We start from the raw sequence: 25287 nt of genomic DNA, 5'->3' as shown, positions 1-25287 counted from the left end.
ATGCACATATTGTGATGTTTAAGGGGTTATAACGAAGCGAAGATTGATGCATCAACAAATTCTTACAAGAACATGTCAAAATTCAGTGTGATAATCGACATATAAAGAAACAAATTCAAACTTGTGTAAATTGATATACTCCTTAAGCATGTGAGGTGCTAAACTTGTTTAGACAACAAGTTTATATACTCCTTAAGCATAGGGAGCTTATGTTCCTCACTGTAGTTATACATCACTCTCACCATCCTTGCGGCGTTCAAACAACCTATAACAAAATCGCGAGAGAACATTGATGCTGATGGACTAAAGCTTTCCTTATTGAGCTCCTCCCATGCTTCTTCTATCATTTGCATCACTTTTCCCCTTGCGACTTGCGACGACCAATGTGGGTTCTCCTTCCTCAAGCTAGCCAATAACGAACCATCCCTTCCCTTTTGTTCTTCGTCCTAATTATCACCCGCGATAAATTCATCATTTTCTGTCTTATATATAAATTTTAAAAATTATAAAGTTATGTACCTTTGCGCTTCCTAAATCATCCCAAAGTCGAAGAATTCTCGTGGGGCAAGATATAAGATTTGGAAGATTCTCCAATAAATTACCCGCGCCATGCCCTAATAGAAAATAAGTGTACACCAAGACAAGAGGAACACCACAGCTAATTGTTGAAGTCTTCATGTAGTCATCTACTGTTGGGACTTCATCTTCTATCAACCATTTTGCTTCCACTAAAAATGCTTTGCTTAATTGTATCCACTTCAAAGCAAAAGTTTGGTTTTTGATAAATTTTAGGCGATAAGAAGAATAATAAAAGATATATTAAGATAAAAAAAGAATTATTCATACCGATTTCTTTAGATACTCTATCGGATTCCATCCATGTTCCTCGACCACAATTTGAGCAATCTCATTGATGGTGTCTTGTAGGACCTTGAAGCATGCTCTCATGTAATCCGGTAGTGAATTCATTGAAGAATGATCCCATCTATCATTGGTCTAGTGACTCTTAACAAACATATATTTCCGTGGGACGACACTAGGGAGCCGTTAATATAACGGATCTATTTTATTTTTTTTAACAAACATATATTATGGAAACAAAAATAAATTTATTGAACACGACTATATATACCTTTCGATGGCTTGTGTAAAGAGATAGAGTTCATCAAGTGATCCTTCGACATCAAAAATATCATCAAGAAGATAAACAAATGCAATGACTTTTGACAAAACAATCCTATACTCCGAAAACTTGGGATTTGGGAGGCACGTCATTGGCCAAATGAACCACTTCAAGGGTTGAACTCGCGCAAACACTAGCTCTTGATCCAACCCTGACTCCTTCCACCACCTATATAAATTAATCTATTAAATAATTACAAGTAGAAGAAAATCAGGATAGCTTAGTGCATGAAATGATGAAATGGCCGTGCAATTTTATCTTGTATTTTGCAAGAGGTTATTTGTGACATCAAGATCACATGACAATAATTTTATCGTTGTGTTAAGACTCCCATTTTACAAGTAGAAGAAAATAAAAATAAAATTTAAAACTAAATTCACATGCTCTGCAAACAAGAACTACCTTGTGACTTCTTTTAATTCCTTTTGATGCAATGATTGGATCATGGTGAAATCCATCTTCCCTAGTTCTACAATATTGAAATTATAATAAGATTTTGAGATATTATTATCAAGAATTTGCCTGGCTTTGAATCTTTGCAGGGTCAAATGATATGGATTTTCCAGTATCTGTTTAATATGTACTGCAAGATCTGAATCCAAAGATGTCATGTAGGGTTTGAGGTGGATTCTACTGAACTCATTGGCTCTATAAAGCATTAATTCTCCTCCAAAATTTAAATTTGAAGCTTCAAATAAACTTATCAATCCTTCCATCTGATTTGCAAGGGATGCCATGAACTCACCACTTCTATCAAGGAACCTATAGAACACATCTAAGAGAGACACACAGAAATTCATTTAGTATTAGTTAATATTAAAAGAAATTTTACCTGCAATCTCCAATCATAATTTAAATTTTACATGTAGTCTTCATGTCAAAAAAAATTTTATTTTCACTCCCTAATCAAATATTAAAGACATCAATTTATCTAATTGCCCCTCATATTTTTTAGGTACAAAAAGTCTAAAAATAAGTATATTCCACCTTAATTGGATGGAACATATACTATATTCTCTTTAAATAGTGCTTAATTGAATGGAAAATATATTAGATTTTCTTTAAATGGTGTTGAATTTAGGAAAAATTATATTAAACAGGAAAAAAATAGTACTCAATTTGATAGAAAATATACTCGATTCTAATTTAAAGTGTTAAATTTAACAGGAATTATGCTCATTTTGGACTTTTTGTATCTAACAAATATGACGGGCGATTTTGATAGAAAATATATCATTCTAGTTTAAAGTTCTGAATTTAAGAAAAATTATACTCATTTTTAGATTTTTTGTATCTAAAAAAATATGAGGGACAATTAAGTAACAATGTTTGCATGAGAGAGTTGAAGCAAATAAAATTTTACATGTAGAGAATAGAGATAAAATTGTTTAGACATAGGAACTACATGCAAAGTTGAAGTTGTGATCGGAGATTTTTCTCCAGTTAACCATAACATTAAAGTTTAATAGCAAAAAAAATTGAGCTGGGCTAGATCTTAGGACAGCCCTAATTAACATCCGTCTTTGAATATGAAGTAAAGTTACCTGTGGAGATAGGGTATTGAGCTTGCCTCAATAACCGAAACAAAAGGCTAACTTCAACTATATTATTTGGCTCACCATCAATGATCTTCGACTGTTTTTCATACAAAGAATGCATCTTTGCTTCAATCTCTTCTTCGAAATGGTAGTCCACACATAGTTTTTGAAGAGAATCAATCAAAAAGAGTGTCTCTTTCTCTCCTTTCGTCTCATCGACTATCCTTCTCACATCCTGTAGCTTATCAGTGTGCCTCAAGCATAAACTTTTCTGCAAAAAGAGAATAAAAATTAATACCAAAACAGGGTTCTATTCCATCTCAGTTCATTTTTTTTTCGAAAATTTTTATTTTTGATGATGTTGGATGTAGCGGCTATAGAATCATAACTCGTATATAGTTGTAGCAACTATGGTTTCATAATTGCTATAAGTGTATAGCAAATATAGTCGTTATAATATAATATTGACTAATGTTGATCAGAAATAAACTATCGATATTATAATAGGTATGATTTATAAAGCGTTTACAATATAATATTAATAGGTGTTAATAAGAGATGAAGTGTCAATATTGTAGCAGTTAAAAATTGTAGTTATTACAACTTAGTATTACTAGTGTTGATTAAAATTGAAGTGTTTATATTATAACTGTTATGATCTAGTAATTGATAAAGGGTATTTTAAAAAATAAAAAGTACCAAGAAGGAACATGATGTTATTTTGATAATAAATGGAAAAAATCCTTCTAATTCTAATAAAAAGGGAGGAAATTATATTTTTAGTCTCATTATTTCTACAAATTCACATTCTTAGTACTTATATTTTGTTTCCCAATTTTAATCTTTTTTTTTTGCCCAAAATTCAAATCAACCGTCGGTAATTGCTTAGTTGGCGGCGGCGATGCTGACATGAAAAATGAATTTGATCATTTTTACTTTTAGTGGACAAATCATCTACCTAACAAAATTTTTAAGTCCACCTAGACATTCAAATAAATAAGGAACACAAAATCAAAGTCACACCAGCTTAAAATTAAAATCAATAAAATAAAATTCTTAAAAAAAAATATTACACCCATCAATGAAATAAAATTTGTAAGGTGATGTGGTTTTGAATTTGTGTTCCTTATTTATTTTAATATTCATATGGACTTAAAAAATTTGCCACGTACCTCATTTGCCCATAAAAAATAAAAATATCCAAATTCATTTTTCATGTCACTATTGCCGCCACCAGTTAGGTAATTACCTATGATCAATTTAAATATGGGAAGAAGAAAAAAAGAATTAACATGACTAAAATTGGTGGAAAAAGTGTGACTTACCAAAAAAATATATGGATATGCATTTAAGCACTCACTTGATGATCATTGTAATGGTAGGGTTTCGTGGTTTGCTGCTTCCGGAAGTGAAGGGGATTACTACTGCTGCTGTTGTGGAGAGAAGCCACAAACTTAGGGTGCAGACAAGAAGAGCGTTGCATGTTCCTGCATGCACGAGAAGCTCAACTGGATGTATCTGAGTTAGAGCTCACTAAGAACATTGTTATATAGAGAGAGAACATGCACTGCAATTGAATGAAGGGAAATGAATTAAAACTTTTAAGTTTTGGAGAAAAAATAAATTTTAAAACTCCGCGTGCAATGCCACGTGCAATTTTTTTTTAGAAATATATTAAATGATAAGAGTGAGATGGAAATTACCGCCGTAATTTGAGTGCGTAAGCGAAAGATAATGGCACAGCGACACCATCTACCCGTTTATTGCTGCATCAAACTGGGTGGCCGACGGTTGAAGGAGGAGGATCGAGCAAACACGGTGCGGTTAATTCGATCGTATTCTACGGGCAGTGCCGTAAGAGACCCGCGTACCGTATTTATTTATTTTTTTTAATAATGATTTTTAAAATTTAGGGATAAGGGGATAATATTAAGTATAAAAAAATAATTAAACCGGAAAAAAAAAATTTAGATGTCCACGGAAGATTTGATGGCCGCGCATCTAAAAAAAATTGTAGTTTGAATTTTTTTTCTTAATACTATAATCTAAATTCTACCAGTAAAATTTTATTGACATAATGGTTTTAAAAAAATCATTTTAGAAAAAATTACCGTGCATTATTACCCTTGTATGTATAGTTTGGAGGGAGATATTTCCTATCTTTCGAGATTCATCCTATAATATCATATTAAAAAGTCATAATAAATAATTCATTTTTAGTCCTTGTCAAAAGAAAACTGATTCTTAACCTCTTTCATATTTATAACATGCCGAGGTACTATAGAAGAAAAAAAATTATAAAATCCAATGCAATTTATTATAAAATATTTACAAAGTGAAAAAGAATTATTTTCTATCTCTAAAAATAAAAGTTTCCATAGGTTATCTAAATTTTTCTAGTTTAAAACAAATAATAAATAAATTTAAAAAATAAACCTAATTTATTTATTTAAATTTAAGAAGATAAAAATATATGAATCAAATAAAAATACAAAAGATTTAAAAAATAATAATAAAATTATTTATGAATCGACCATACAAACAATTTTTTTATTAATAGAAAACACAGCTAAAACATCTATCCATTTATTGCTGCATTAAACTGTGTGGCCCTTAATTGCTGCATTAAACTATCTGGCCATTGAACTTGATTATGAAATTTTAGAGCACGTTTAAAAAATATTTAATTTTATTGAAAATTATTGAATTCAAAATGAACTCAAATATATTCAATAATTTCTTTTAAATAAAATTTAAATCTATAATATTTTATTCAATTGTTCACATTCAAATTCAACTCTATTTATTTTTATATAAGTTTTTATATATAACTTTAATTTAAATAGGCTTAAAGCCGCACAAACAGCCTCACTTGCGATCACAAGGTTCCATGAGGCAGCCAAGAGTTGCCGCAAACTTGCCAGAGTCTGCTGTTCTATATCTTTTTGCTTTCCCTCTCCTTTATTTTTTTGCTCATCTGGGCGACAAAAAAGAAGAAAAAGAACAAGCATATATGATCTTTTTATTTACAATCTACTATTTTGTCAATCTTCTGCACATCTTGTTCTGATAATAAGTATGCAGAACAACGCTGTTTAAAGATCTTGTGATTAGAAGCGAAAGTTATTTGATCTTATTTGACCTAACAGAATTGAGAATTGCTAGTCAAACACAAAATTTGCAATTTATTGCAGAAGTATTCTCTTCATGTTATCTACACCAAAACTGAGAAAAGTGAACATGACTGTATTGCAAACTTCACATGATGCAGCATTTCTCTTTCGTTTTTGACTCGCTCCTTTGAAGCGCACCGGAGTTCCTGGACGCCTGCATAATTGTAAAGCTTGTTAATCCATAAAAACAAGCTATAATGAACAAGAATACTAACAACAAATGAGCGCACAGTAGGAAAACTAAAAAAAACTAGTAGCGGACTGATACATTTCAAGTACGACATAAGAAGTCCATGACTTGAATCACTAAGTAAATGCCATAGATCATAGAATCTTTTACTAAAACATATTGCTTTAGAAATAACAAATTGACAACAAACCTGCAGTCTCTATGCTTAGGGGTGCAATAGATGAGCAATTTCATATGCCTATAGAGTGGACAAGGGAAATAGATTAAGCTATGCTAGTTGTTGTAGAGGCAACAAAAGAATAGAGAGTCGTTAGGGAGGATTGCCTACTTCCACCGCACAGTGCTCGTGCAGAGAGTGAGAGAGGCAGGAGTTGGATCGGGCAGAGAGCCAAGCATTTTCATATTTCAGCAGAGAAAAAAGCATAGACTTGACCATTAATAGGATGAAACATCGAACCTAGGTCTCAGTCCATGCTTGGATAAGATACAGACCTTGCTAGTCTGCTAGATGAATTACTATAAACCCAACATATTACAACTAGCCCAAGCCGTTTCAGACATCTATGCCCATCTAGGAACATGATTAGACAAAGAAAAGGTCAGACTCCAATTTTTTCCTAAGCAGTCCAGTCCACAAAACCACTAGTAGAACAAGAAAGAAGTTCAAGCACCAGATAGTTAAGCTAAGTTTATTGAAGATTAACAATTATGTACCCGTACATAATATAGTTAGGCAATATAACCAAGTAGATGAAAGTCTGCAAAAAGCACACATACCGAAGGCCCACTGGAAAGCTTTGAACGGCCAGTACCAGATGATGGTTGAGAATGTGGTTGTTGCGGCTGTTGCTGCTGTTGAGGATGTTGCTGTTGTTGTGGCTGCTGCTCAAACTCTTGTTGTTGAAGAGCTATCGCCAGTTGCAAATCAGAACTGCAATAACATAAAAAAAAGGCTACGCTAAACTAGGCAAAAAAGTCTGCTAGTAAGAAAATTTCTAATGCAACTATGATATATTATTCCTCCACTTTGCTTTTGAAACAGAAACTTCTTGAGACAACTTAACTGTATCACATAACGAAGACCTCAGATAGTCAAAATCAGTCATAAGAAAACCTGGCAAATGAAAGAAAATACACAATGGATATTTTTATGTTAATAAAGTTGAGTTGTGTATTAATCTCATGTTGGTATTTTAGGAGTTTCTCATGAACCTTATGTGCTTTGTAATGGTTGTCTTTCAAATATGGTTTACATCATCTTTCTCATACATGTCTATATGCTATCAAAGCTATATTTTTTAGACCTAGGTATTTTTCTCTTCAATCTGATTCTAGCGTGGTTGTAATCTAAATTGCAGCCCCCATCATTTGACACATCCACGAACTCCCATGCACTCAATCTCAACCATGGAAGCTTGCAAACTTTGCTCCACCCACCACTTAGCAACTGTCAACACCATAGGGTATATTGAGTTTTCTGCTCATTAAGTTCCTCAGATGAACTTCTTTCTCTGCAACTTCAATCTTCCCCCTCTATCATCCTCCACCTTGCCTCCATTGCATATCAACTTTCCTCCAGCGAATATCTTGACACTCATCTCAATGCCTCCGACCCTTGGTACTTGCACCACTCCTACAACCACATTATGGGCCTTCAGCAGTGCATCGTCTCCCACTTTCTTTATCGTGCATCAGCCTCACCTACAGCTACTGCCATCTATTTGCCTAATATGAGCTATTCGTAAGGTATTATTTTGAAGTGGTGAAGAAAAAACAGTAAAACTTATATTATATTTTAGTTAGAAATTATTTTAGCAAATAATTATTTGTTTACTAAGTAATTAGGGGAATGATTATTTCTTGTTCAAATTTTAGGAGAACAGATCAATGTTGGAGCCTTTAAAAAAGACCCAAACTACACTAGTTAATTTATCTTTGAAATTAATAATTTTTTGTCAATTTTTATTCTTCGTGAGATTATTATTTACGATGTTGCCTCTCCTGTTCATTGTGCTCCTGACCATCTTGCTTCTTCCTCTTCTTGATTCAACTGCAAGAGAAACAATTCTCAACCATCATTTATGTCTTCATAATCTCTCATGCGTTCAGCCACTTTTTCCCATGACATTAAGCTAGACACCTCCACAAGAATCTCATCAGCACCAACTTTGAGCTCTTCATTGAGACAATTTTTGCTGCTTCCCACAAACTTTGCCACCATGCGTATTTTCTCACCTCTACAAACTCCTTCACTCCTCAACAATAACTTACCGACTAGTGCCCCACCTTCTTTATGGTAGACAAACCTCAATCAACCCGTTTTACTCTGCTCTCACCTGCATATGAGACCTACACCTCATTTGACAGTCATTGTAAGCCAAAATATCCTCGAGCCACCCATCAACACACAATCCTTGGTTTGTTTAGTAACCTACAACTACTGTCATCCTATGTATAATCTTGCGATTTATTGCAACATAACCATCACTCACCTACCACTGTCCACGTGTAGCCACCACTACTTCAGCATCTTTTCCATCACTAAAACCATCTACGAGATGAGTCATCAAAAGCATATTGTATTGAGAGACCTACAACTTCCTTCCACCTTCACCTGCATACCCCTTTACAAATCCCATCTCAGCTTGAGGATCTGCCCACCCTCTCTAGGGAAGACCACCCGCTTGATCTTGCATAGCCTAGTACTAATCCTGTCACACATCTAGACGAACCAACCGATAGACCAAGTGACAAACCATCTTCTAAATTTGCCACCAATAGAGATCCAGCACCTCCACCCATCTCCTCTGACACAATGAGATTCTAGTCGTCAAGCCCTATCCTTAAAAATGTTGTGACTAGACGAGCCGTCTGCCACCACAACATCAAGTTGATGCATAACTAATAGAGCTTCATCAGTAGGAGCCTACGGCCCAATCTCCATCTCCACAAGGGAATAGCCCTCCCCCAGATTTGCCACTAAAAGTAATATCAATGACCTATCATCAAGAAGCGATCAAAGAAAGACCCTTTCGGTAGTAGATCCCTCTTTCTCGTAGTATAGGTTACTCAATTAATAGAGTAGCTACAGGTGCTATAGTAGCCTTTTGTAATTCACCCTCCTCTCATTAATTGAAGTTGTGTTCTAAAAAAAACGAATACAGGAAAAAAGATACATTAAGTGGCAGGCCCACCATGTTGGCATCTAATACAGGAACTTCGGATTTGATGCAAGTAACCTTTCAAATTATGAGAAAAAAGGATTATATAGGGCAATGCAACAATAGATGGACATGTATCACTTTGGTATAATCATGCCTCTCTTTTTGAAAATTATTAGTTTAATTTGTTTTTTACATTTAATTAAAGTTTCTCAAAAATAGCGTATACCCTATTCATCAAAAAGCATCCATCATATCTAGATAAACACATCATTACCCAATCAAATATATAAAACTTCTTTGCTTTGACCTAGTCAGTCATCATTCATACAATAAGTCACCATCCAGTATATTTTTGTCATTGTGCCATAGTTAATGAATTACTTAAATTTATAAGCATTGATACTTAATTATCATCTTATATCAACATAATGAAAGAAAATGCACCAGTATTATGAGTGCATTGACACTTACTTGTCATCTTAGACCAACATAATGAAAGAAAATGCACCAGTATTATGAGTGCATTGACACTTACTTGTCATCTTAGACCAACATAATGAAAGAAAATGCACCACTATTATGAGTGAATGAGAGAAATATCCTACTTGCAAAGGTTCTGAAATCAAAATGCAAAGCAAGCTTTGATTTAGGAGAAACTTGGATGCTCTAGACAATTTAATAGAAAAAGGATGAAAACAAACATATTCACTCTTTTGATAAACTACTACAGACTTAACAGTTAAGAAATCTATCCTCACCCATATTAGATGACATATGGAAGCATCCTAGTATTTTTGATACATATGCATTATGTGATGACAAAACATAGAATGGTAGTATGAATGTTATTTCCACAAAGGCTTCCAAATCATATCAGAAACTCACGCAAGCCCTTACAAAGTCACATGAATAGAGCGAAAGGAAGAAACATTGAGACCTAAAGATGAATCTAATCTTAGTACAATAGGAAATACTTCCTAAAGAAGAAAAACTGAGACCTGAAGATGGATCTAATCATAGTACGATAGGAGATACTTCCTACCTACCTAGTGATTTTCCTCTCTTAAAGACAAAACTCCTATTACTTAAGTCTTGATACTTAATTAGAGAAAAACTCACTAATGACTTGCTCTTGTCAAGAAACATTCAATACAACTAATTTTACATGCATAAAAACCTCTATTGCTCACACTGATCCCTTTCTTAAGAGACCCAAGAACCTTTAAATAGGTTCCAGTGCTTGACACCAAAAGAACCTCCTAACAACCTGCCCCTTTAGAAAGCATCTTACATGACACTAATCATACTGCTTTAGTGACATATCACTTGTGACTGATGATCCTTCAAGTCTTCTAGAGTTGTCTCTGACAATTCACCGCTTTAAAAATGCATTTCACGTCATTAATCATGACATAGACCTACAATTATCAGACTGCCTAAGGCCCAAAATGATTAACCAAGCCATATAAACAAATGACAAATTAGGAACGCAAATTTCTCTTTTATCAATTGATGACTTACAAAGATTCTGTAAGACATCCACCAGTATATGCTCTTCCTAGTGATTTTTGAGCCTAGAACTTGTGACTATATTGATTTGGGTTCCTTTATCTCTCCTTCCATCCACCAAATTGAAAATTTAATTGTGTGCATGAAAGAGAGATACGACCATACCAGAATTATTACAAATAATATCTTGATGGACATCATAGATTAAAGGACAGCTACATACGTTATACATTCATTAGCCCAAGAAATTCCATAATGACTTCTCTAAATTTAAATTCATTCCAACATCTCTTAGAAAATATGGTTCTAATGCTTGCTTATTAAGTTTTCAACAGATTTAAATACTGGTACAATTTTCAAATTAAAAATATGTTAATTTACTAGGAGAAGATGAGCCTCCATCATTATATGTTGGCCATTTTACAAGAGAGACACAGAGAGCTTTTCTACTTCTAGATCAGCCACAACATTTCTTTACTATGAGGTATGGCCAAAAAGGACAAAAAAGCAATATAGTCAAAATCAATTTGTTAAAAGTTTAGAAGGATAATGAAGATGATAGTGTTTCTTACTCAAAAGGACAACCAAAAGAAAATATGAAATTATGTTATGTGAAGATCAAGATTCAAATGGTTTAATTCTATTCCATAGTTATGGTAAAGGACGCACCAAATTGAAGACGCTAACAACTAGGCTAGAATCCAATTCCACTTGATGGGAAGATGCAATTTAAAATTAGAAAAGTTTTAGATATGAAACTTTTAAGTAGGAAGTTAAGCTTTTACAAGTTTTTAAGAAGCTTTTTTAACAAAAGACAAAATAGGAAAGTAGGATAAGCAAAAAGGAACCAATCCCCTCTTTTAAAATTTTCTTTAAATTTAATAAGTTTTCCTCATTATAAGGTTTTGTTCCGTGTTATATTGTTCATTCCTCTAGATTATTTTTTGAAAACCCCTTTCACAAAAGTGTGGTATGTATTTCCACTGTGCAAATTAACAGAAATCTTATCTCTTTTAAACAGAGAGCATGTATGCAATTCAGTTGATACATAAAAGCAAAGAAAGCATACCTAAAAGCTGAACTAGAGGGATCTGAGCTCTCAAGCTCTGCCAGATAATCCTGCATGTTGATAAATCATTATGATCAAAACTTTTTTTTACAATGAACATTCAAAGTTATACCTAATTGTGGTGATAAAATACATACAGCTGTACTAGTCACAGCACTTTGTTCATTCCACGAGTCGTGGACTTGATTGTCAGCCTTAAATTCTGTAAAGTGGCCGGTCATGAAAACAGTGTCCCCATTGACCTTCAGGATATACAAGAAATAAAGTTAGAAAAATTATAATTTTTGAAGAATATAATAAAGAAAAAAATTTGAAGCTGACATGACATTAATAAATAGATCATATTCCATTACATAAGAAAATAGAAGCAGAAAGGATGAATCAAACTCCATCGGACTAACTATACCTCATTTAACTTTTCCCAAACCAAATCTGGCTGGTTCATATAACCTTGGTCAGTAGCCAAGAGATACAATTCGCCATTAAACTATAGAAGTAAAAAAATGTCAAAAGTCATGAAAAACAATTTCACTAAATTAATCTCTATCTTAACCTGTCACTTACAAAATCAGCAAACCAGTAGAAATAAAAGAAAAAGAGCACGGACTCCACTGATTTGCTTACCTTAAACATAGTGCTAAAATGATTATTTCTGAAGAATACACAGAGTTCTCTCTCCTTAAGATCTTCTTGCAAGCAAAACAGTCTGGAAACAAAAGACAAACAGTAGATCAATATAAGTATATCCATAATTAGTTTGGATATGATTTACCTATACACCAAAAAGTGAGGAAACTTCACCCGTAAATTGTCAATTGACTGGCATTGTGTTCTAGAAAATTCTTTATGAGTTGCCCTAGATAGAATTATAACCAATAATCGCTGAGAATTCCATGAAAATACCAAGACAGTATGCAATAATCTACTGAAAAACCAAGACCAGGAATCGCCTTACACTGTTTATGATCAACAACATCCCTTATGTTTACAGTGTGGCAGTCTTCTTTTTTCTCAGCCTGCTCAGCAAGTACTATCTCACCTTCATAGACTGGCTCCCTATTTGCATATGACAAAATTCCTGATTCAAAAATGGTTTCTTCTCCTTCATATATAGGTTCATGCTCCTGGACACTTGAAGCGGCAATCGCAGAAAATTCTGAAAGTTCCTTCCCATTTGAGGATTGCAAACTACTCTCTGCATCTGTGCTCAAGCTACCAGGATCATTTACTGAAACATTAACCAGGTCCTGGTAACTGCAGCACCTGTCTGAGCTACCTAGACTAGAAGATTCTACATTCGGAGCCTGGTCAGGCATTGCAGTACCAATTTCCTCTGATTTGCTATATCTTTCATTAACGAGAGGTCCTTCAGGGGCTTCCTCCTTCCTATGAATCTCGGTAGCTTCATTGAAAAGCAAAGAACCACTATGAATCTCAGTAGTTTCATTGGAAAGCAAAGGACCATCTTCTGAAGACATATTTCCCTTCAAACTGAGAGATTCATTGCAGCCTTGAGATACTGACTGGTTGGTTTCATGATGTACAGCTGTAGCTTCCACCACTGAAGAATCAACACAAGTTTCAGACATAGGTATCTGAATATGTTCCTTTCCATTTAAACCAGACAGAGAAACACTAGAAAGTTCTGAAACTTCAACCGTTGAGAGATTTAAGGCCTTCATCAGCTTCTCTTCTTCTTGGATATCATCTTTACCTCTCGGTTGCTGAATGGTGTGAGGTGCATCAGTAGCTTGTATCCCTAAAGTATCAGCATGAGCTTGAGAAGTAGATATTTGAATATCAACCTTTCCATCTAAACCAAGCATGGAAGCACTGGAAGGTTCTGAAACTTCAGCCCTTGGGAGATTTAAGGCTTTCATGAGCTCCTCTTCTTCTTGGATATTACCATTACTCCCTGGTTGCTCAACAGGATTTGAAACCCAATGGTCATCAAATGATTTACCTCTTGAAAGGCTTGGTGATGGAACTCCTAAGGTAGCAGTAGTTGAAACAACAAAATCAACACAATCTCCTTCCTCTTTGCCCTTATTATCTGCTTCACATTTCCTTGCTTCAAAAGCAACAAGCTCAGCGACGAGAGTGTTATAAGACTTTGATCCAATTGCTGCTGCAGTGTAAACATCCTAGTATACCGCATAAATTAGCCAGACTTACAGATTTATTTTTACAAATTTTAATCTATAACAGAGGCTAAACCAGTACAAGCATTCTACAATTTATTATAGTAAAGCCACATGGAGCCATTGGAATTAACAACCCAATGGCATAAACAAATGCCAATCCATTTAACCATTAGGGTGTAGAACCAATACAGCAAGGAGCACAGCACACACAAAATCATGAAATATTCAGATGATGGGAAGGATATAGAAGTGACTGGAAAAATAGTATGTTAAGACAGGATTTTTTTTATAGTGCACAGTGAATATAAGATGTTGCCAAAAATGATAATAATAATAAAGCCTTATATACTGGAAACATACACGACTTTTCTTCATGCAGTATAGTTTTTCTTTTTTGAATTGTTCAGTTGTTCTTCATCCAACTAGGTGCAGAAAGACAGTAGAAGTCTAGATAGAGTTGTCAATCATCTGAAGCTATTTATGCAAATGCATGACAACAAGACGGTAGTTGTTCTGGAGACAATGACTGAAGATAATTATTGTGACTTATTTTCATTATACTGCACTTTACATTTTCATAGTAGATGGATCATGGATATGAGTCAACTTTTAGCTGCAAATGTGCATATCCTGGTGAATTTCATATCTGTACAAAAACTGTTCCCATTATACTTATCCTTTTTGGCTGAAATTTAAATGTCACAAGGATTTTTTTTTGTTGTCCATATAAAACTTTCTACATGGTACTTATCCTGTCAACCAAAGACTATGTTGGAGTTAAAGCAGTCTAGCATTAGCAAATGACAGTTCCACTAAGTCGTTAATTGACATGCACGCATGCACGCACACTTGGGCACCAAGACACATGCACACTCAAGCACCCCCACACATGCACACACACACACACACACATGATAAAATAAATTGTTGCAATTAAACTGAGATAAGAACACATGCACACACACATGTGTATGCAGACGAGCACACGTAAACGTGCACAGTAAGGAAAGAAGAAACACAATAAATTTAGTGTTGTGATTAACATGAGATGAGAACACTGAAATGTCTTCACGCACACAACTTAAATAAGAGAACACTGAAATGTCCTCACGCACACAACTTAAATCCTTGTCAAGGATAGAGAACCCTAACTTCAAGAAGACATGCGACATTTTGTGCATCATTCAATGAGTTCTTAATATGTGGCAACCAACCTTCTGACAGTCAATTATTATTCAAAACTGGTAACTAAAAAAAATAGTTGCATTAAGGCATCCGTTCAATTGCACATGAAAATTCAATAGATTATCAAGCAATCATACAAAACAAGTTATTGAAGTAATAATTCATACTGTGTCAATCACCATGATGCAAAAGACTACTAAAAGACAACAGGCGGATGTATCAGGCTACTATGTCAATCAAGAACATATGCTCGAATTACCAAGTGCATAGCAGAATCATGTGCATAACTTCTAGCAAATACATTAACTGAAAAAAAGGGTCAAAAGGAACCAGAACGCCAAGGATGTTACCTGGGGATCTACAATCCAACCATGGTACAGACCAATATCAACGAGATCAAATATGGCGCATTCACGTGTAAACTCAAAATCGTCAATCCTATACAATTAGTATCATGCACTATTATAACTTTGATATAGCAATATTTCATGACGAGAGCAAGAAATTAGCAATAGTAACAACGCACTTCCTGAAATGCAGATTTACATCAATCCCTGTAGCGAGCCGTGGCAGAAGATCAATTGCGTCAGATATGTTCTGTTGCTGATTATTGACGTATTCATCATTCTTGTCCTGCAGAGAAGAGCACAAAATAACCACAAGGTCAATACAACTAGAAATATAAATAAATACGTAAATACTTGCACCGTCTCAAATTCCAACTCTTAACCTGCACGTTACTGTTGGAATCGATCAACCTTTCCGCGACAAGAGAAAGCAGTTTCTGCAGCGAGACCTCCGATGCGTCCAAGCTCAAACTGATATTATTCCTCAGCAGAAAAACATTGCCTACCCACACCAAAAGAATAACCAAACCGCATCAGACATCCCAGACGGCAATCAGAATGAGATTAATCAGATAAGATGCGCTTCCACCGAACCCGCATTTGATGGTTTAGGGAAAACTAGAGAGAGAAGAGATGAGAGATGGAGGGAAAGCGCTCACATATCGCAAGAAGAGGGCAAGGACCGTTGTCGTTCTGGAGCACAATCGGGGTCTCGCGGCCGAGGAAGTGGACCACCTTGGTCTTGTAGAGAGTCTCCTCCGCCTCCTTCCGCTTCTCCTCCGCCTCCTCCATCGCCGCCTCCTATTTCCTTCTCCGATCTCCACGCGAGAATCCCTAGCTCTTCTTCTCCACCACCAGGCCGGAGAGGGCTCGAATCGAAGAAGAAGAAGAAGCGGCGAGGGACGTGGAGGGATTAAAATGGAAAACCCAGAGGCCACGAACCCATCGGTTTAATTTGTGCGCTTTGCTTGCCGGATTGATACCCGCCGTCGGATGAAGTTCGCTCGTGACTCCGGTCCACCGTCAGTAGCTATCTGACCGTCGATTTGACCGCCAATGGAGCGGCCAGGTCTCTCGAGTGATGGAGGGGTGGTCCCCACTTGGTGAACAAATGGAATACCGAATTCGAAACTGACGTTGTTAGAGACCTTACTAAATTAAATGAGCTAGTTTGGGCCTACGTGGCCCACGCACAGTCTATGATATGAATATAGTCCAATTATAACCCAGTTAATGGAACGACAGCTCAGGGACGAGAATGCAAAGCCTCCGACTCGCCTTTATGCGCAGAGCCTCTGTCCACTTGGTTCGATCATATCCAGCGACGATTACGAATGATTGACGATAGAATAGTGATTATATAAAAGAGGAGATTGAAGGAGAAATCAATATAAATGTCAAATAAATAAGGAAAATTTATCAGATTTACCAAGAAAATGTCGTTATTATATCTGCACACCGAACATCTGACTAGAACCAAAAAGATACCTCTTATAGTTTCACTTCACTGTAAGAGCTCATTCTTAATGTTACATCTTCTTGCAACTCTGCTTCGATGTTCCCTTCGACCCTGCGAAAGCCCGGAGTTGTTCAGTCCTCGCAAACCCACCTCGATGTCGGCACACAGTTCAAGTAGTGGCACCAATGGCAACGATCATTTCCGTTAACTCCGGTGAAGAGCATGACTAATCCGACGACGAATCTGCAGAAGAAACTAGCTCGCAGTGTTAGTCCATCGAGTACATGATCTAACAACTTAACAGCAACAGAGATGATCGATCACTAAGAACAATGAAGAAGAATTCTCACCCAGCTACCAGCAAAAGCAATGCGATCAACCACAAGACATATTGGTATGCTTTGTATTTGGACGAAATCTGGGCTGGAAAAGGAAGATGATCCTCGCGTTCCATCCAACCAAATTGAGGCCGGATCAGTAGAACGAAACCAAGGAGGAAACCTGACAAGAAGCCTCCGATATGGGCAAAGTTATCTACATGAGGAAACAAGCCAATGCCCAAGTTGATCGCGACGATGACTATAAGAATCGACAGAGCTGCAGCCTACGAAAGGAGATCGAATCAATCAGAGACCATGGTGCCAAACTAAGCTGGAGATTGTTTGAGGGTACACAATTACCCTATTTGAATAGATTGTCCAGTTTATGATGAGTTCTGAGACCATTGCTCCAAGAAGCCCGAACAAAGAACCAGAAGCACCAACAGAAATGCCATTCCTCAGGAGAAGAGCAGAAAGAAGGGCGCCACCGATGCCTGATAAAAGATATATTGATCCAATGCGAGCTGCAAAGGAGAGAGAGAGAGAGAGAGAGAGAGAGAGAGAGAGAGAGAGCTCTTTGTCATCCTTGTGAAAAATGAAGTACAGAGGTTAAATTCAGATTCAAGAACACATACCGAATCCAAATTGCTGCTCGAGACGAATTCCAACGAAGAGCAAGCAAAGCATGTTCGTGAGCAGGTGGATGAGTCCTGCGTGTAACCAGATGCAGGTGACAAGCCGCCAAGCTTGATGCTGATGGACTACTTTGCTCCATTGAAGAGCCCCCATTTTTTCCAATCTGAAGCAGAAAGAGAATCGCAAAAATTTCAGATAGATGACAAAGGGGGGATTTGGCTAAACCCTAAAAATCCAAACTTTTAACCAGAAACGCCGAGAAAGGAGGTGGATTTACGAGGACGCGGAGGGGCCGAGAAGGGGGTTCTGGCGGACTGGCTGAAAGGAGAAGCGGTGGAGGAAGCGGGCGGAGCAGGAGCCGTAGGCCTGGGAGTGAGCAGGGCAGTTGTTTACGTACATCTCCACCACGAACACCGCCACGCACGCCGCAAGGATGAGCGGCACCAGCCACGGCGTCCAGCCGCGCTGCTCCCCGTATCCATGAGTTACGCCGCCGCGACGCTTGCCGGCGGCTCCACCCCTGCTAGCCTCGACGTCGGCCATCAGGGGGAGAGTGAGGAGCTTCGGTGGAGGAGGTCGAGGGGTTTAAGGCGGAGGAGGGGGAGGTGGAAATGTGGAATCCAGCGAGGGTTGTTTGGCTTCGAAGGGCGGTGAGCTGGGGAAGTTAAGCAGCTCCTGAGGAAGGGTCCTTTTCCATCGGAATTTTACACATATCTCCTTATTATTTGTTTGTATTACATTTTATCTCTATGTTGAAATAACTCACTACGACTGATTAAAAATATTATCCATCTAGATGATCAGTTAGACACTCATACTTTAATTCTCAACTATAACATATTTATATATTTTTTTTAAATAAAGAGTATAATCAAAAGATGCTAAATGCTAGACTTCTAGATTGACCATCATATGTACTTTTTTTATTTATCCTAATGGTCGATGAAAAATTTTTGTAAAATCCAATCGATTATCTTAGGAATAATCAATAAAACTAACTTATAAACTTACTTAAAATTATTTAAACTGAAAATTGGATTAAAATCACTTCAATATAATCAAATTCATCAGTCATTAATTGCTACACTAATACACTATTATAGCAATCACCTACGTTCTAACGCTATCCACACAGAATATCTAGTTAATTAGAAGGGAATATATTTACTAAAATAAAGTAGGAATTAATTTTTTATCGACACATGTCCTTTAGAAAAAATTCCTCCTACCCATTAGTTATTTAGCGGTCGACTATAAGCTAACTTTATGATTTACCTCTCTTCACATAATCTGAAGACAGATTGTAAAGAGCATCTAGGGTGAGCGTAATCATCTTTTACTACAATTTACATTGTAATGCTACCCCAGGGCATAGCCGAGCTAGTCACTATGTGATAGATTTACAAAAATAGGTAAGTGGCGATTCCTAGCGAAGTTGGTGGAAAATACTCTCACGTAGTTGTTGGGGTTATGAGTTTGATGCGGATGTGTACTTTAGACATTTTCACAAAAAATTGCATAGCGGAAAAATAAAAATATAATAATTCCTAATTTATTACGATCGTTAAGTTAATTACTTTTCTTTCAGATAAAAATCTATTTTCTTTCTTTATGAGATTGAAATTAAGATATGTTAATTATAATTATTATAATGTATTTCCTTATTTGAGTCTTAGGTTGTGGTATATATAAGAGTCATGTTTAAATGTTGAGAGATTAACCCCTCAAGTTTTAATAAAAAGTTTCCTTTTTGGATGTTCCTCTTTTTGTCTTATCCTCAATTTTTCTTTTTGCATCAGCTTGCAGGATAATCGCTATCATGCCCAGTGTCAGTTGGTATCAGAGCACGTGAAGGTCATCAACAGATCCAATGGCAGGTCATCATGGTTATAGTCGCGGTCGCAACAACAGGCAAGCTTCAGTGGAGGAAATTGAGCACCATGGTCGTAGCATCCAGGACATAATGACGATTGAGAATTTACATAGGTAAGTTGCAGATTTAACCCAGCATATGGCAATGCGGGATCTCGAAGATCATGAGATTTTAAATTATGGATATGAGTCTTCCTTCAAGAACTCATATCACTGAGGATTCACCTCAGGATCGTTGTGAATGAGAGGAGTCTACTGGAGACTTCGGATTTTGGGATCTACCCGAATTTTCTGGTTCATTGCGAGCAGAGGACTCCATTGACTGGATCAATAAAGTAGAGTCGATCTTCGGCTACAAGTGAGTTCCAAATCAGATGAAAGTGAAGTTAATTGACATTAAACTTAAAGGGCGAGCATCAACATGGTGGGAACAAATGCGGTGCTCGCAGGACAAACAAGGTAAACCCCAAAAATCTATTTGGAAAGATATAAAGGAAAATATGAAGGAACACTTCCTTCCCTTCGCCTATACCCAAACTCTATTCCAGTGACTTCACTTATTAAGACAAGGCACGAAATCTATCGACGAATATACAGAAGAGTTTTTCCAGCCGGTGGCTCGAAATAATCTATCCGAGACGAAGGAGTAGCAAGTGGAACGTTACTTAGGGGGTCTGCGCTTGGCTTTGCAAGATGCCCTTAGTATTCATTCACTCTCGATGGTATCAGAGGACTTTCAGCATGCACTGGTGGTTGAAAAGCAACAAAATAGGAAACTAGCGGGGAGAAGCGACCAGAACAATCGGCCAGCTTACCCTCAAAATTCTCGTCCCTCACAATAGCAGTCATCGCAGCAGCCATCACAACGACCCCCACAAAGGTCACCACAGGTTTACTCTAAATCCCTTATCAGATGTTATCAATGTGGTGAACAAGGACATATGACGCACCAATGTAGGAAGCCCTCTTCTACTGATCCGAAGGGTAAAAACTTGTTGATCGAGGAAGAGGTGGTAGAAGATACAACAATAATTGGCAATTTGATGTACAAAGCATATGACGAAGTGATTTATGGCGATGCTCATGAGACTTTGGTCATTCGTAAGAGTCTGCTGACTCCCAAGGGAGATTCAGGGGACGATTAGTTGAAAACTAATTTTTTTTATACTACCTGCACTATTGCAGATAAAGTCTGCAAGATGATTATCGACAATGGCAATTGTGAGAATGTAATATCCGTAGAGGCTATCCAGAAATTACAATTGAAGACAGATCGTCATCCTAAACCCTACAAGTTATCTTGGTTGAATAAAGAAAGTGAGGTAACAGTTGACCAACGATGCATCATTTCCTTTTCAATTAGCAAATATTTTGATAGTCCTTGGTATGATGTGGTGATCATGGATGCATGTCATGTATTGTTAGGGTGACCTTGGCAGTATGATCGCAGTGTTGCTCATGATGGGTGGAAGAATACCCTTAATGTCAAAGGAAAAAAAATTTGTGTTAGTGTCACGGCAGGAAGGAACTACTCCAATTCTGATAGCTAAATATATTAATCTACTTTCTATATCTAGGTTTTTAGATGAAGTAGAGCAAGAAGTTGTATATGCTTTGCTACCATACTAAAGCATTACTCTGACCATGGACGCGAGTTACCAGCCGAAGTACCTAGTTGCTAGCGGATTTTGATGAGCTGATGTCGGAGGATCTTCTTTATGGGCTATCGTTGATGTGTGATATTCAACATCAGATTGACCTTGTTCCGGGGTCAAGTTTGCCTAATCGGCCAGTTTATCACCTTAGCGCTAAATAAGCAGAAGAATTGTAGCTTCAAGTGGTGGAGTTGCTAGAAAAGGGACACATCCGAGAGAGCATGAGCCCTTGTACAGTTCCTACCCTACTAGTACTGAAGAAAGATGACTCATGGCGTATGTGTGTCAATAGCAGAGTCATCAACAAGATTACAGTGAAATACAAGTTTCTAATTCCCTACTTGGATGACATATTGGATCAGCTATCCGGTTCTAATATCTTCTCAAAATTTGACCTTAAAAGTGGATGCCACCAATCAGAATAAGAACTAGTGATGAATAGAAGACGACATTCAAGACGCATCATGAGCTATATGAGTGGATGGTCATACCTTTTGGACTGTCCAATGCGCCCAGTACCTTTATAAGGTTTATGCATCAGATCTTGTGACCCTTTATGGGAAAGTTTGTGATAGTATACTTTGAAAATATCCTCGTTTACAGTCCAACATGGGCATCACACTTTGATCATCTCCGTGATGTCTTCGAAAAGCTGAAAATGGAGTGTTTATTTGTAAACAAGAAGAAGTGCTCTTTCTTTACTACATCGATAACTTTCGTCGGCTTTATTGTGTCTCAAGGTGTTTTTCTAGATCAAACAAAGATAGATGCAGTCTTAGAGAGACCTCAATTGAGGACCTTACATGATGTCAGAAGCTTCCATGGCTTAGCTTCTTTCTACTATCGGTTCATCATAAATATTAGCATTCTAATTACTCCTATCACCGAGTGTCTCAAGGGAAGGTATTTCAAATGATCTGAAGAAGCAGAGGCTAGCTTTCAACTGGTCAAATAAAGGATGACCGAAGCACCAGTTCTGGCCCTTCCTGATTTTGATAGTGTTACGTCCTAGGGGAGTCCCTATTGAGAAAATTTTGACAGCATCTCCCCTATACGGATGACAATATGAAACTGATCTACATAGCCCTCAGGGCTCACAAACCTCAGCCAACACGGTCGGAACATATACAGTAAAATATTTAAACAACCACGCAGTTATAATTCAGCCTTCGGCTGACTACACAACAATTCACAACCACGCAGTTTAATAAACCTATACCACTACTCGAGGAAAACGCAACTCACAACGGAAAACCATCGCAGAGGAAAAACAAAGGTAGTAGACCAAAACTCAATATAAAAATCTTCGAGTATAACCACACATCATAAGTATGTAGGAACATAACAAGGAAACCAAAAGTTCAAAGATAGAAAACCGTCGTAACTCAGAGTGGGGACTAGCGACTGGAACCTCCTAACAGTATCAACCTGAAATAGAAAATATATCAATGGGGTGACTCCAACACTCAGCGGATACCAAGCTGACATGCATAGTAGAAAATAACCAATAGTAATAATTATGCATACAGTCTCCTGGAATAATAATGGAAAATACAAAACTGAAGAAAATAGGAGAAGCTGTACTCACCAGGATCTCCTATCAGAATAATAAGATCGTCAGATTGAAAATGTCATATCTCCTGTATGTATGTCAATCATATGCATCCACTAAATATGCAGCAAACAAAGTACAGCAAACACAAGTAATAAATGCAATCATGCATATGATGCAAATGACATATTTTGGTCACCCTTGACACCAGTCAACCATCTCACACATGATGGTGAGACCGAGTGGGTAGGGCTGTGACAATTGTGCACTCTACCATCACTGCTCATGAGTGACCGAGTGCTGTCAAAGTACACCTATCCTCTTACCCCAAATCATAAGTGGGGGAGCTCAATGCTCTCATCTCTCTGAGACAGTCCAGAGGAGGGATCCCTGTCGTGCTACCACGCTGCGTCACGCTACCTATGAGTGGACTAGCGGAGCACTAACAAAGTAAACTGCCACACACCCTACCTGATATACCACTAACCCATGAGTGATTGTGTATGCAGATCCATGTAACTGGTGATGAGCTCAACAATAATAGAGCTGTCAATCGCTCAGCATACAATCATGCAATATGGTGCATGACACTAAGCATGTAAATCCTGACCATATCCACATCTATAAAGTATGCCCAAAAAGGTAAATGGTATGACAAATAACTAGTCCGGTACATAATAAGACATGGTATGTCACTACCTCCATGAACATAAATACATATGACAATAATCAAGAGGGTAATAAAACATAAATGCAGAACAGATAAAAAGCATGCAACAAGTATCAAGTAGTGACATACCAAACAGAAATCAACATAACTATTACTATAAGTTATAACATACTAAGCATATCAGAATGACAATATTAAAAGATAAGTCAATGGTACACGCCTCAAGAATGGAGATCATATCCGAAATAGATCCCACGTCGAGACGCTCATTGATGAATTATCAAATTGGTTTAATATGTTGATTCGAATTATTTGGCTTTGGGGTTATTTTAGTTTGAGTAAGTAATTTTGGAGATAGATTTGTTCATTCAAGGTTTAACCTGAGTTAATCCAATTAGTTATTTTAAATTCATGATTTGTGCTTCATATATTTTAATCTTTGTTATAGGTAAAGATTTGGTCTCATTGATCACATTTGGATGCACTCAAGTTGACTAGCTTGGACATGGATTTGACCCGATCCAAATTATTGTTGAATCTGGTGAATCAAGTCAGTTGTTGCTGTACAGATCTATTGAACTTGAACCAAACCAAGTTACTGGAAACCGGTCCGAAGTTGAGCTTAAAAACACAAAAACGGCACGATCAACAGTGTCTTGTGCTACTGTTCACCGTGCCGCATCTTCTTCCTCCTCACGGTCGCAAGCTCCATTCACATTCCAGATCTCATATTCCAGTTCCATCTTCATTAGTGAAATCTACTTTATCTGGCAATCAACAAGCGAAGGACGGATCGCAAGCAGAGGGCGTTCCCCATATTTGCGATTTTCCCACTCGAGCAATCAAGATTGCTACAGATTGACGGGCGTTCCCCAGATCTGTGGACTCCAGTTATTCATAGAGGTTAGAAGGGTATTCCCTGAAGCCTATACATCAGATCCACTTCCACTTCCATTTGTAGCTTTTGAGTCGATCCGATCAATCGATTGAAGAGTTGCAACTTCCATTATTCCCCTGTTCTTCGCACAATGATGTCGCGAGCTTGAAGGGCGTTCCTTGGAGCTTGGCGTGTCACGATAACGGGATGGAAAGGTCGATTTGATCCGTTGAGAGCTAGAAGGGTGTTCCCAGTAGCTCCTTTGCACAGCGGCAAAGAGAAGGGATTGGAAATCTGATTTGAGTTTGTGAATGTTCATTTCATCTAGATTTAATGATTTGAATTCTTGCTTACATGTTTCATTTGCATTTTTCTATAGAAATCCCCATTCAGTTTTGAATTTTGTTGTAGTTAATAACTGAGATGACGATCTCTGTTTCTTGATTTCTGTTGAGATTACATTTCAAAGTTTCATAGTTAATTCTGTATTAGAATCTCAAGCTTGATCAGTTTCATTAATAATTCAGGAGCTCCATTAGTTAGTTATATCTTCATTGCATACTAATTAGTTTTTGCAAGTTCATTTCCTAATCGTTTACAACAAGGTCATTGATGTGCGTAGATTTTATATACTTTTATGCATGTTTTGACGTACATTTACATACTTTGAGCTTGCTTGATCTATGCATTTTTATACTTCCAGCTTTTCTTTTAGCATATTTACTCTTTTTATTCGGAGATCTA

General features: G+C 36.9%; 3 protein-coding genes across 7 annotated transcripts; all 3 read right to left on the bottom strand.

Moving 5' to 3' along the window:
- Nucleotides 1-73: 73 nt before the first annotated feature.
- On the bottom strand, nt 74-4285 carry LOC122030942 ((3S,6E)-nerolidol synthase 1-like). Of its 4 annotated transcripts, XM_042589982.1 has the most exons (8): nt 4082-4221; nt 3894-3970; nt 2728-2992; nt 1586-1958; nt 1133-1351; nt 847-985; nt 520-756; nt 74-446 (listed from the first exon to the last, which is right to left on the bottom strand). In XM_042589982.1, the coding sequence occupies exons 2-8, from the start codon at nt 3936-3938 to the stop codon at nt 159-161; spliced, it is 1566 nt and encodes a 521-aa protein (XP_042445916.1). In that variant the 5' UTR covers nt 3939-3970; nt 4082-4221; the 3' UTR covers nt 74-158. The 4 variants fall into 4 exon arrangements, with proteins under 4 accessions (XP_042445916.1, XP_042445914.1, XP_042445915.1 ...); XM_042589980.1 differs by lacking the exon at nt 3894-3970 and having other exon boundaries at nt 4082-4285; XM_042589981.1 differs by lacking the exon at nt 3894-3970 and having other exon boundaries at nt 2803-2992; nt 4082-4285.
- Nucleotides 4286-5879: 1594 nt separating this feature from the next.
- Nucleotides 5880-16730, bottom strand: LOC122030966. The gene is made up of 12 exons (XM_042590014.1): nt 16162-16730; nt 15886-16004; nt 15682-15788; nt 15506-15593; nt 12782-13970; nt 12628-12682; nt 12451-12532; nt 12233-12313; nt 11964-12068; nt 11827-11876; nt 6862-7015; nt 5880-6048 (listed from the first exon to the last, which is right to left on the bottom strand). Exons 1-12 carry the CDS (start codon nt 16292-16294, stop codon nt 5980-5982), a joined length of 2232 nt encoding a protein of 743 aa, XP_042445948.1. The 5' UTR covers nt 16295-16730; the 3' UTR covers nt 5880-5979.
- Nucleotides 16731-16906: 176 nt separating this feature from the next.
- LOC122030967 (RHOMBOID-like protein 3) lies at nt 16907-18570 on the bottom strand. Of its 2 annotated transcripts, none has more exons than XM_042590016.1 (5): nt 18195-18570; nt 17917-18080; nt 17642-17805; nt 17312-17565; nt 16907-17216 (listed from the first exon to the last, which is right to left on the bottom strand). In XM_042590016.1, the coding sequence occupies exons 1-5, from the start codon at nt 18458-18460 to the stop codon at nt 17093-17095; spliced, it is 972 nt and encodes a 323-aa protein (XP_042445950.1). In that variant the 5' UTR covers nt 18461-18570; the 3' UTR covers nt 16907-17092. The 2 variants fall into 2 exon arrangements, with proteins under 2 accessions (XP_042445950.1, XP_042445951.1); XM_042590017.1 differs by having other exon boundaries at nt 16907-17204; nt 18195-18569.
- Between the last annotated feature and the right edge of the window lie 6717 nt (nt 18571-25287).

The sequence above is a fragment of the Zingiber officinale genome, chromosome 11A (assembly GCF_018446385.1).
Source record: "Zingiber officinale cultivar Zhangliang chromosome 11A, Zo_v1.1, whole genome shotgun sequence".
Lineage (NCBI taxonomy): Eukaryota > Viridiplantae > Streptophyta > Magnoliopsida > Zingiberales > Zingiberaceae > Zingiber > Zingiber officinale.
The sequence above is the reverse complement of the archived record's forward strand: the minus strand, read 5'-3'. Positions and strand labels throughout refer to the sequence as shown.

What these genes read in the sequence shown, in the direction of transcription:
- LOC122030942 (XM_042589980.1), bottom strand. Translation starts at nt 4,204, where the DNA reads ATGCAACGCTCTTCTTGTCTGCACCCTAAGTTTGTGGCTTCTCTCCAC. An exon ending in ACCATTACAATGATCATCAA is followed by an intron (nt 2,993 to 4,081) that starts GTGAGTGCTTAA and finishes CTCTTTTTGCAG; the next exon opens with AAAAGTTTATGCTTGAGGCA. An exon ending in TCAATACCCTATCTCCACAG is followed by an intron (nt 1,959 to 2,727) that starts GTAACTTTACTT and finishes TGTCTCTCTTAG; the next exon opens with ATGTGTTCTATAGGTTCCTT.
- LOC122030966 (XM_042590014.1), bottom strand. Translation starts at nt 16,294, where the DNA reads ATGGAGGAGGCGGAGGAGAAGCGGAAGGAGGCGGAGGAGACTCTCTAC. An exon ending in GTAAATCTGCATTTCAGGAA is followed by an intron (nt 15,594 to 15,681) that starts GTGCGTTGTTAC and finishes CTAATTGTATAG; the next exon opens with GATTGACGATTTTGAGTTTA. An exon ending in TGTTGTTGATCATAAACAGT is followed by an intron (nt 12,683 to 12,781) that starts GTAAGGCGATTC and finishes AATTCTATCTAG; the next exon opens with GGCAACTCATAAAGAATTTT.
- LOC122030967 (XM_042590016.1), bottom strand. Translation starts at nt 18,460, where the DNA reads ATGGCCGACGTCGAGGCTAGCAGGGGTGGAGCCGCCGGCAAGCGTCGC. An exon ending in CTCGGCCCCTCCGCGTCCTC is followed by an intron (nt 18,081 to 18,194) that starts GTAAATCCACCT and finishes TTTCTGCTTCAG; the next exon opens with ATTGGAAAAAATGGGGGCTC. An exon ending in TTGCTTTTGCTGGTAGCTGG is followed by an intron (nt 17,217 to 17,311) that starts GTGAGAATTCTT and finishes ACTGCGAGCTAG; the next exon opens with TTTCTTCTGCAGATTCGTCG.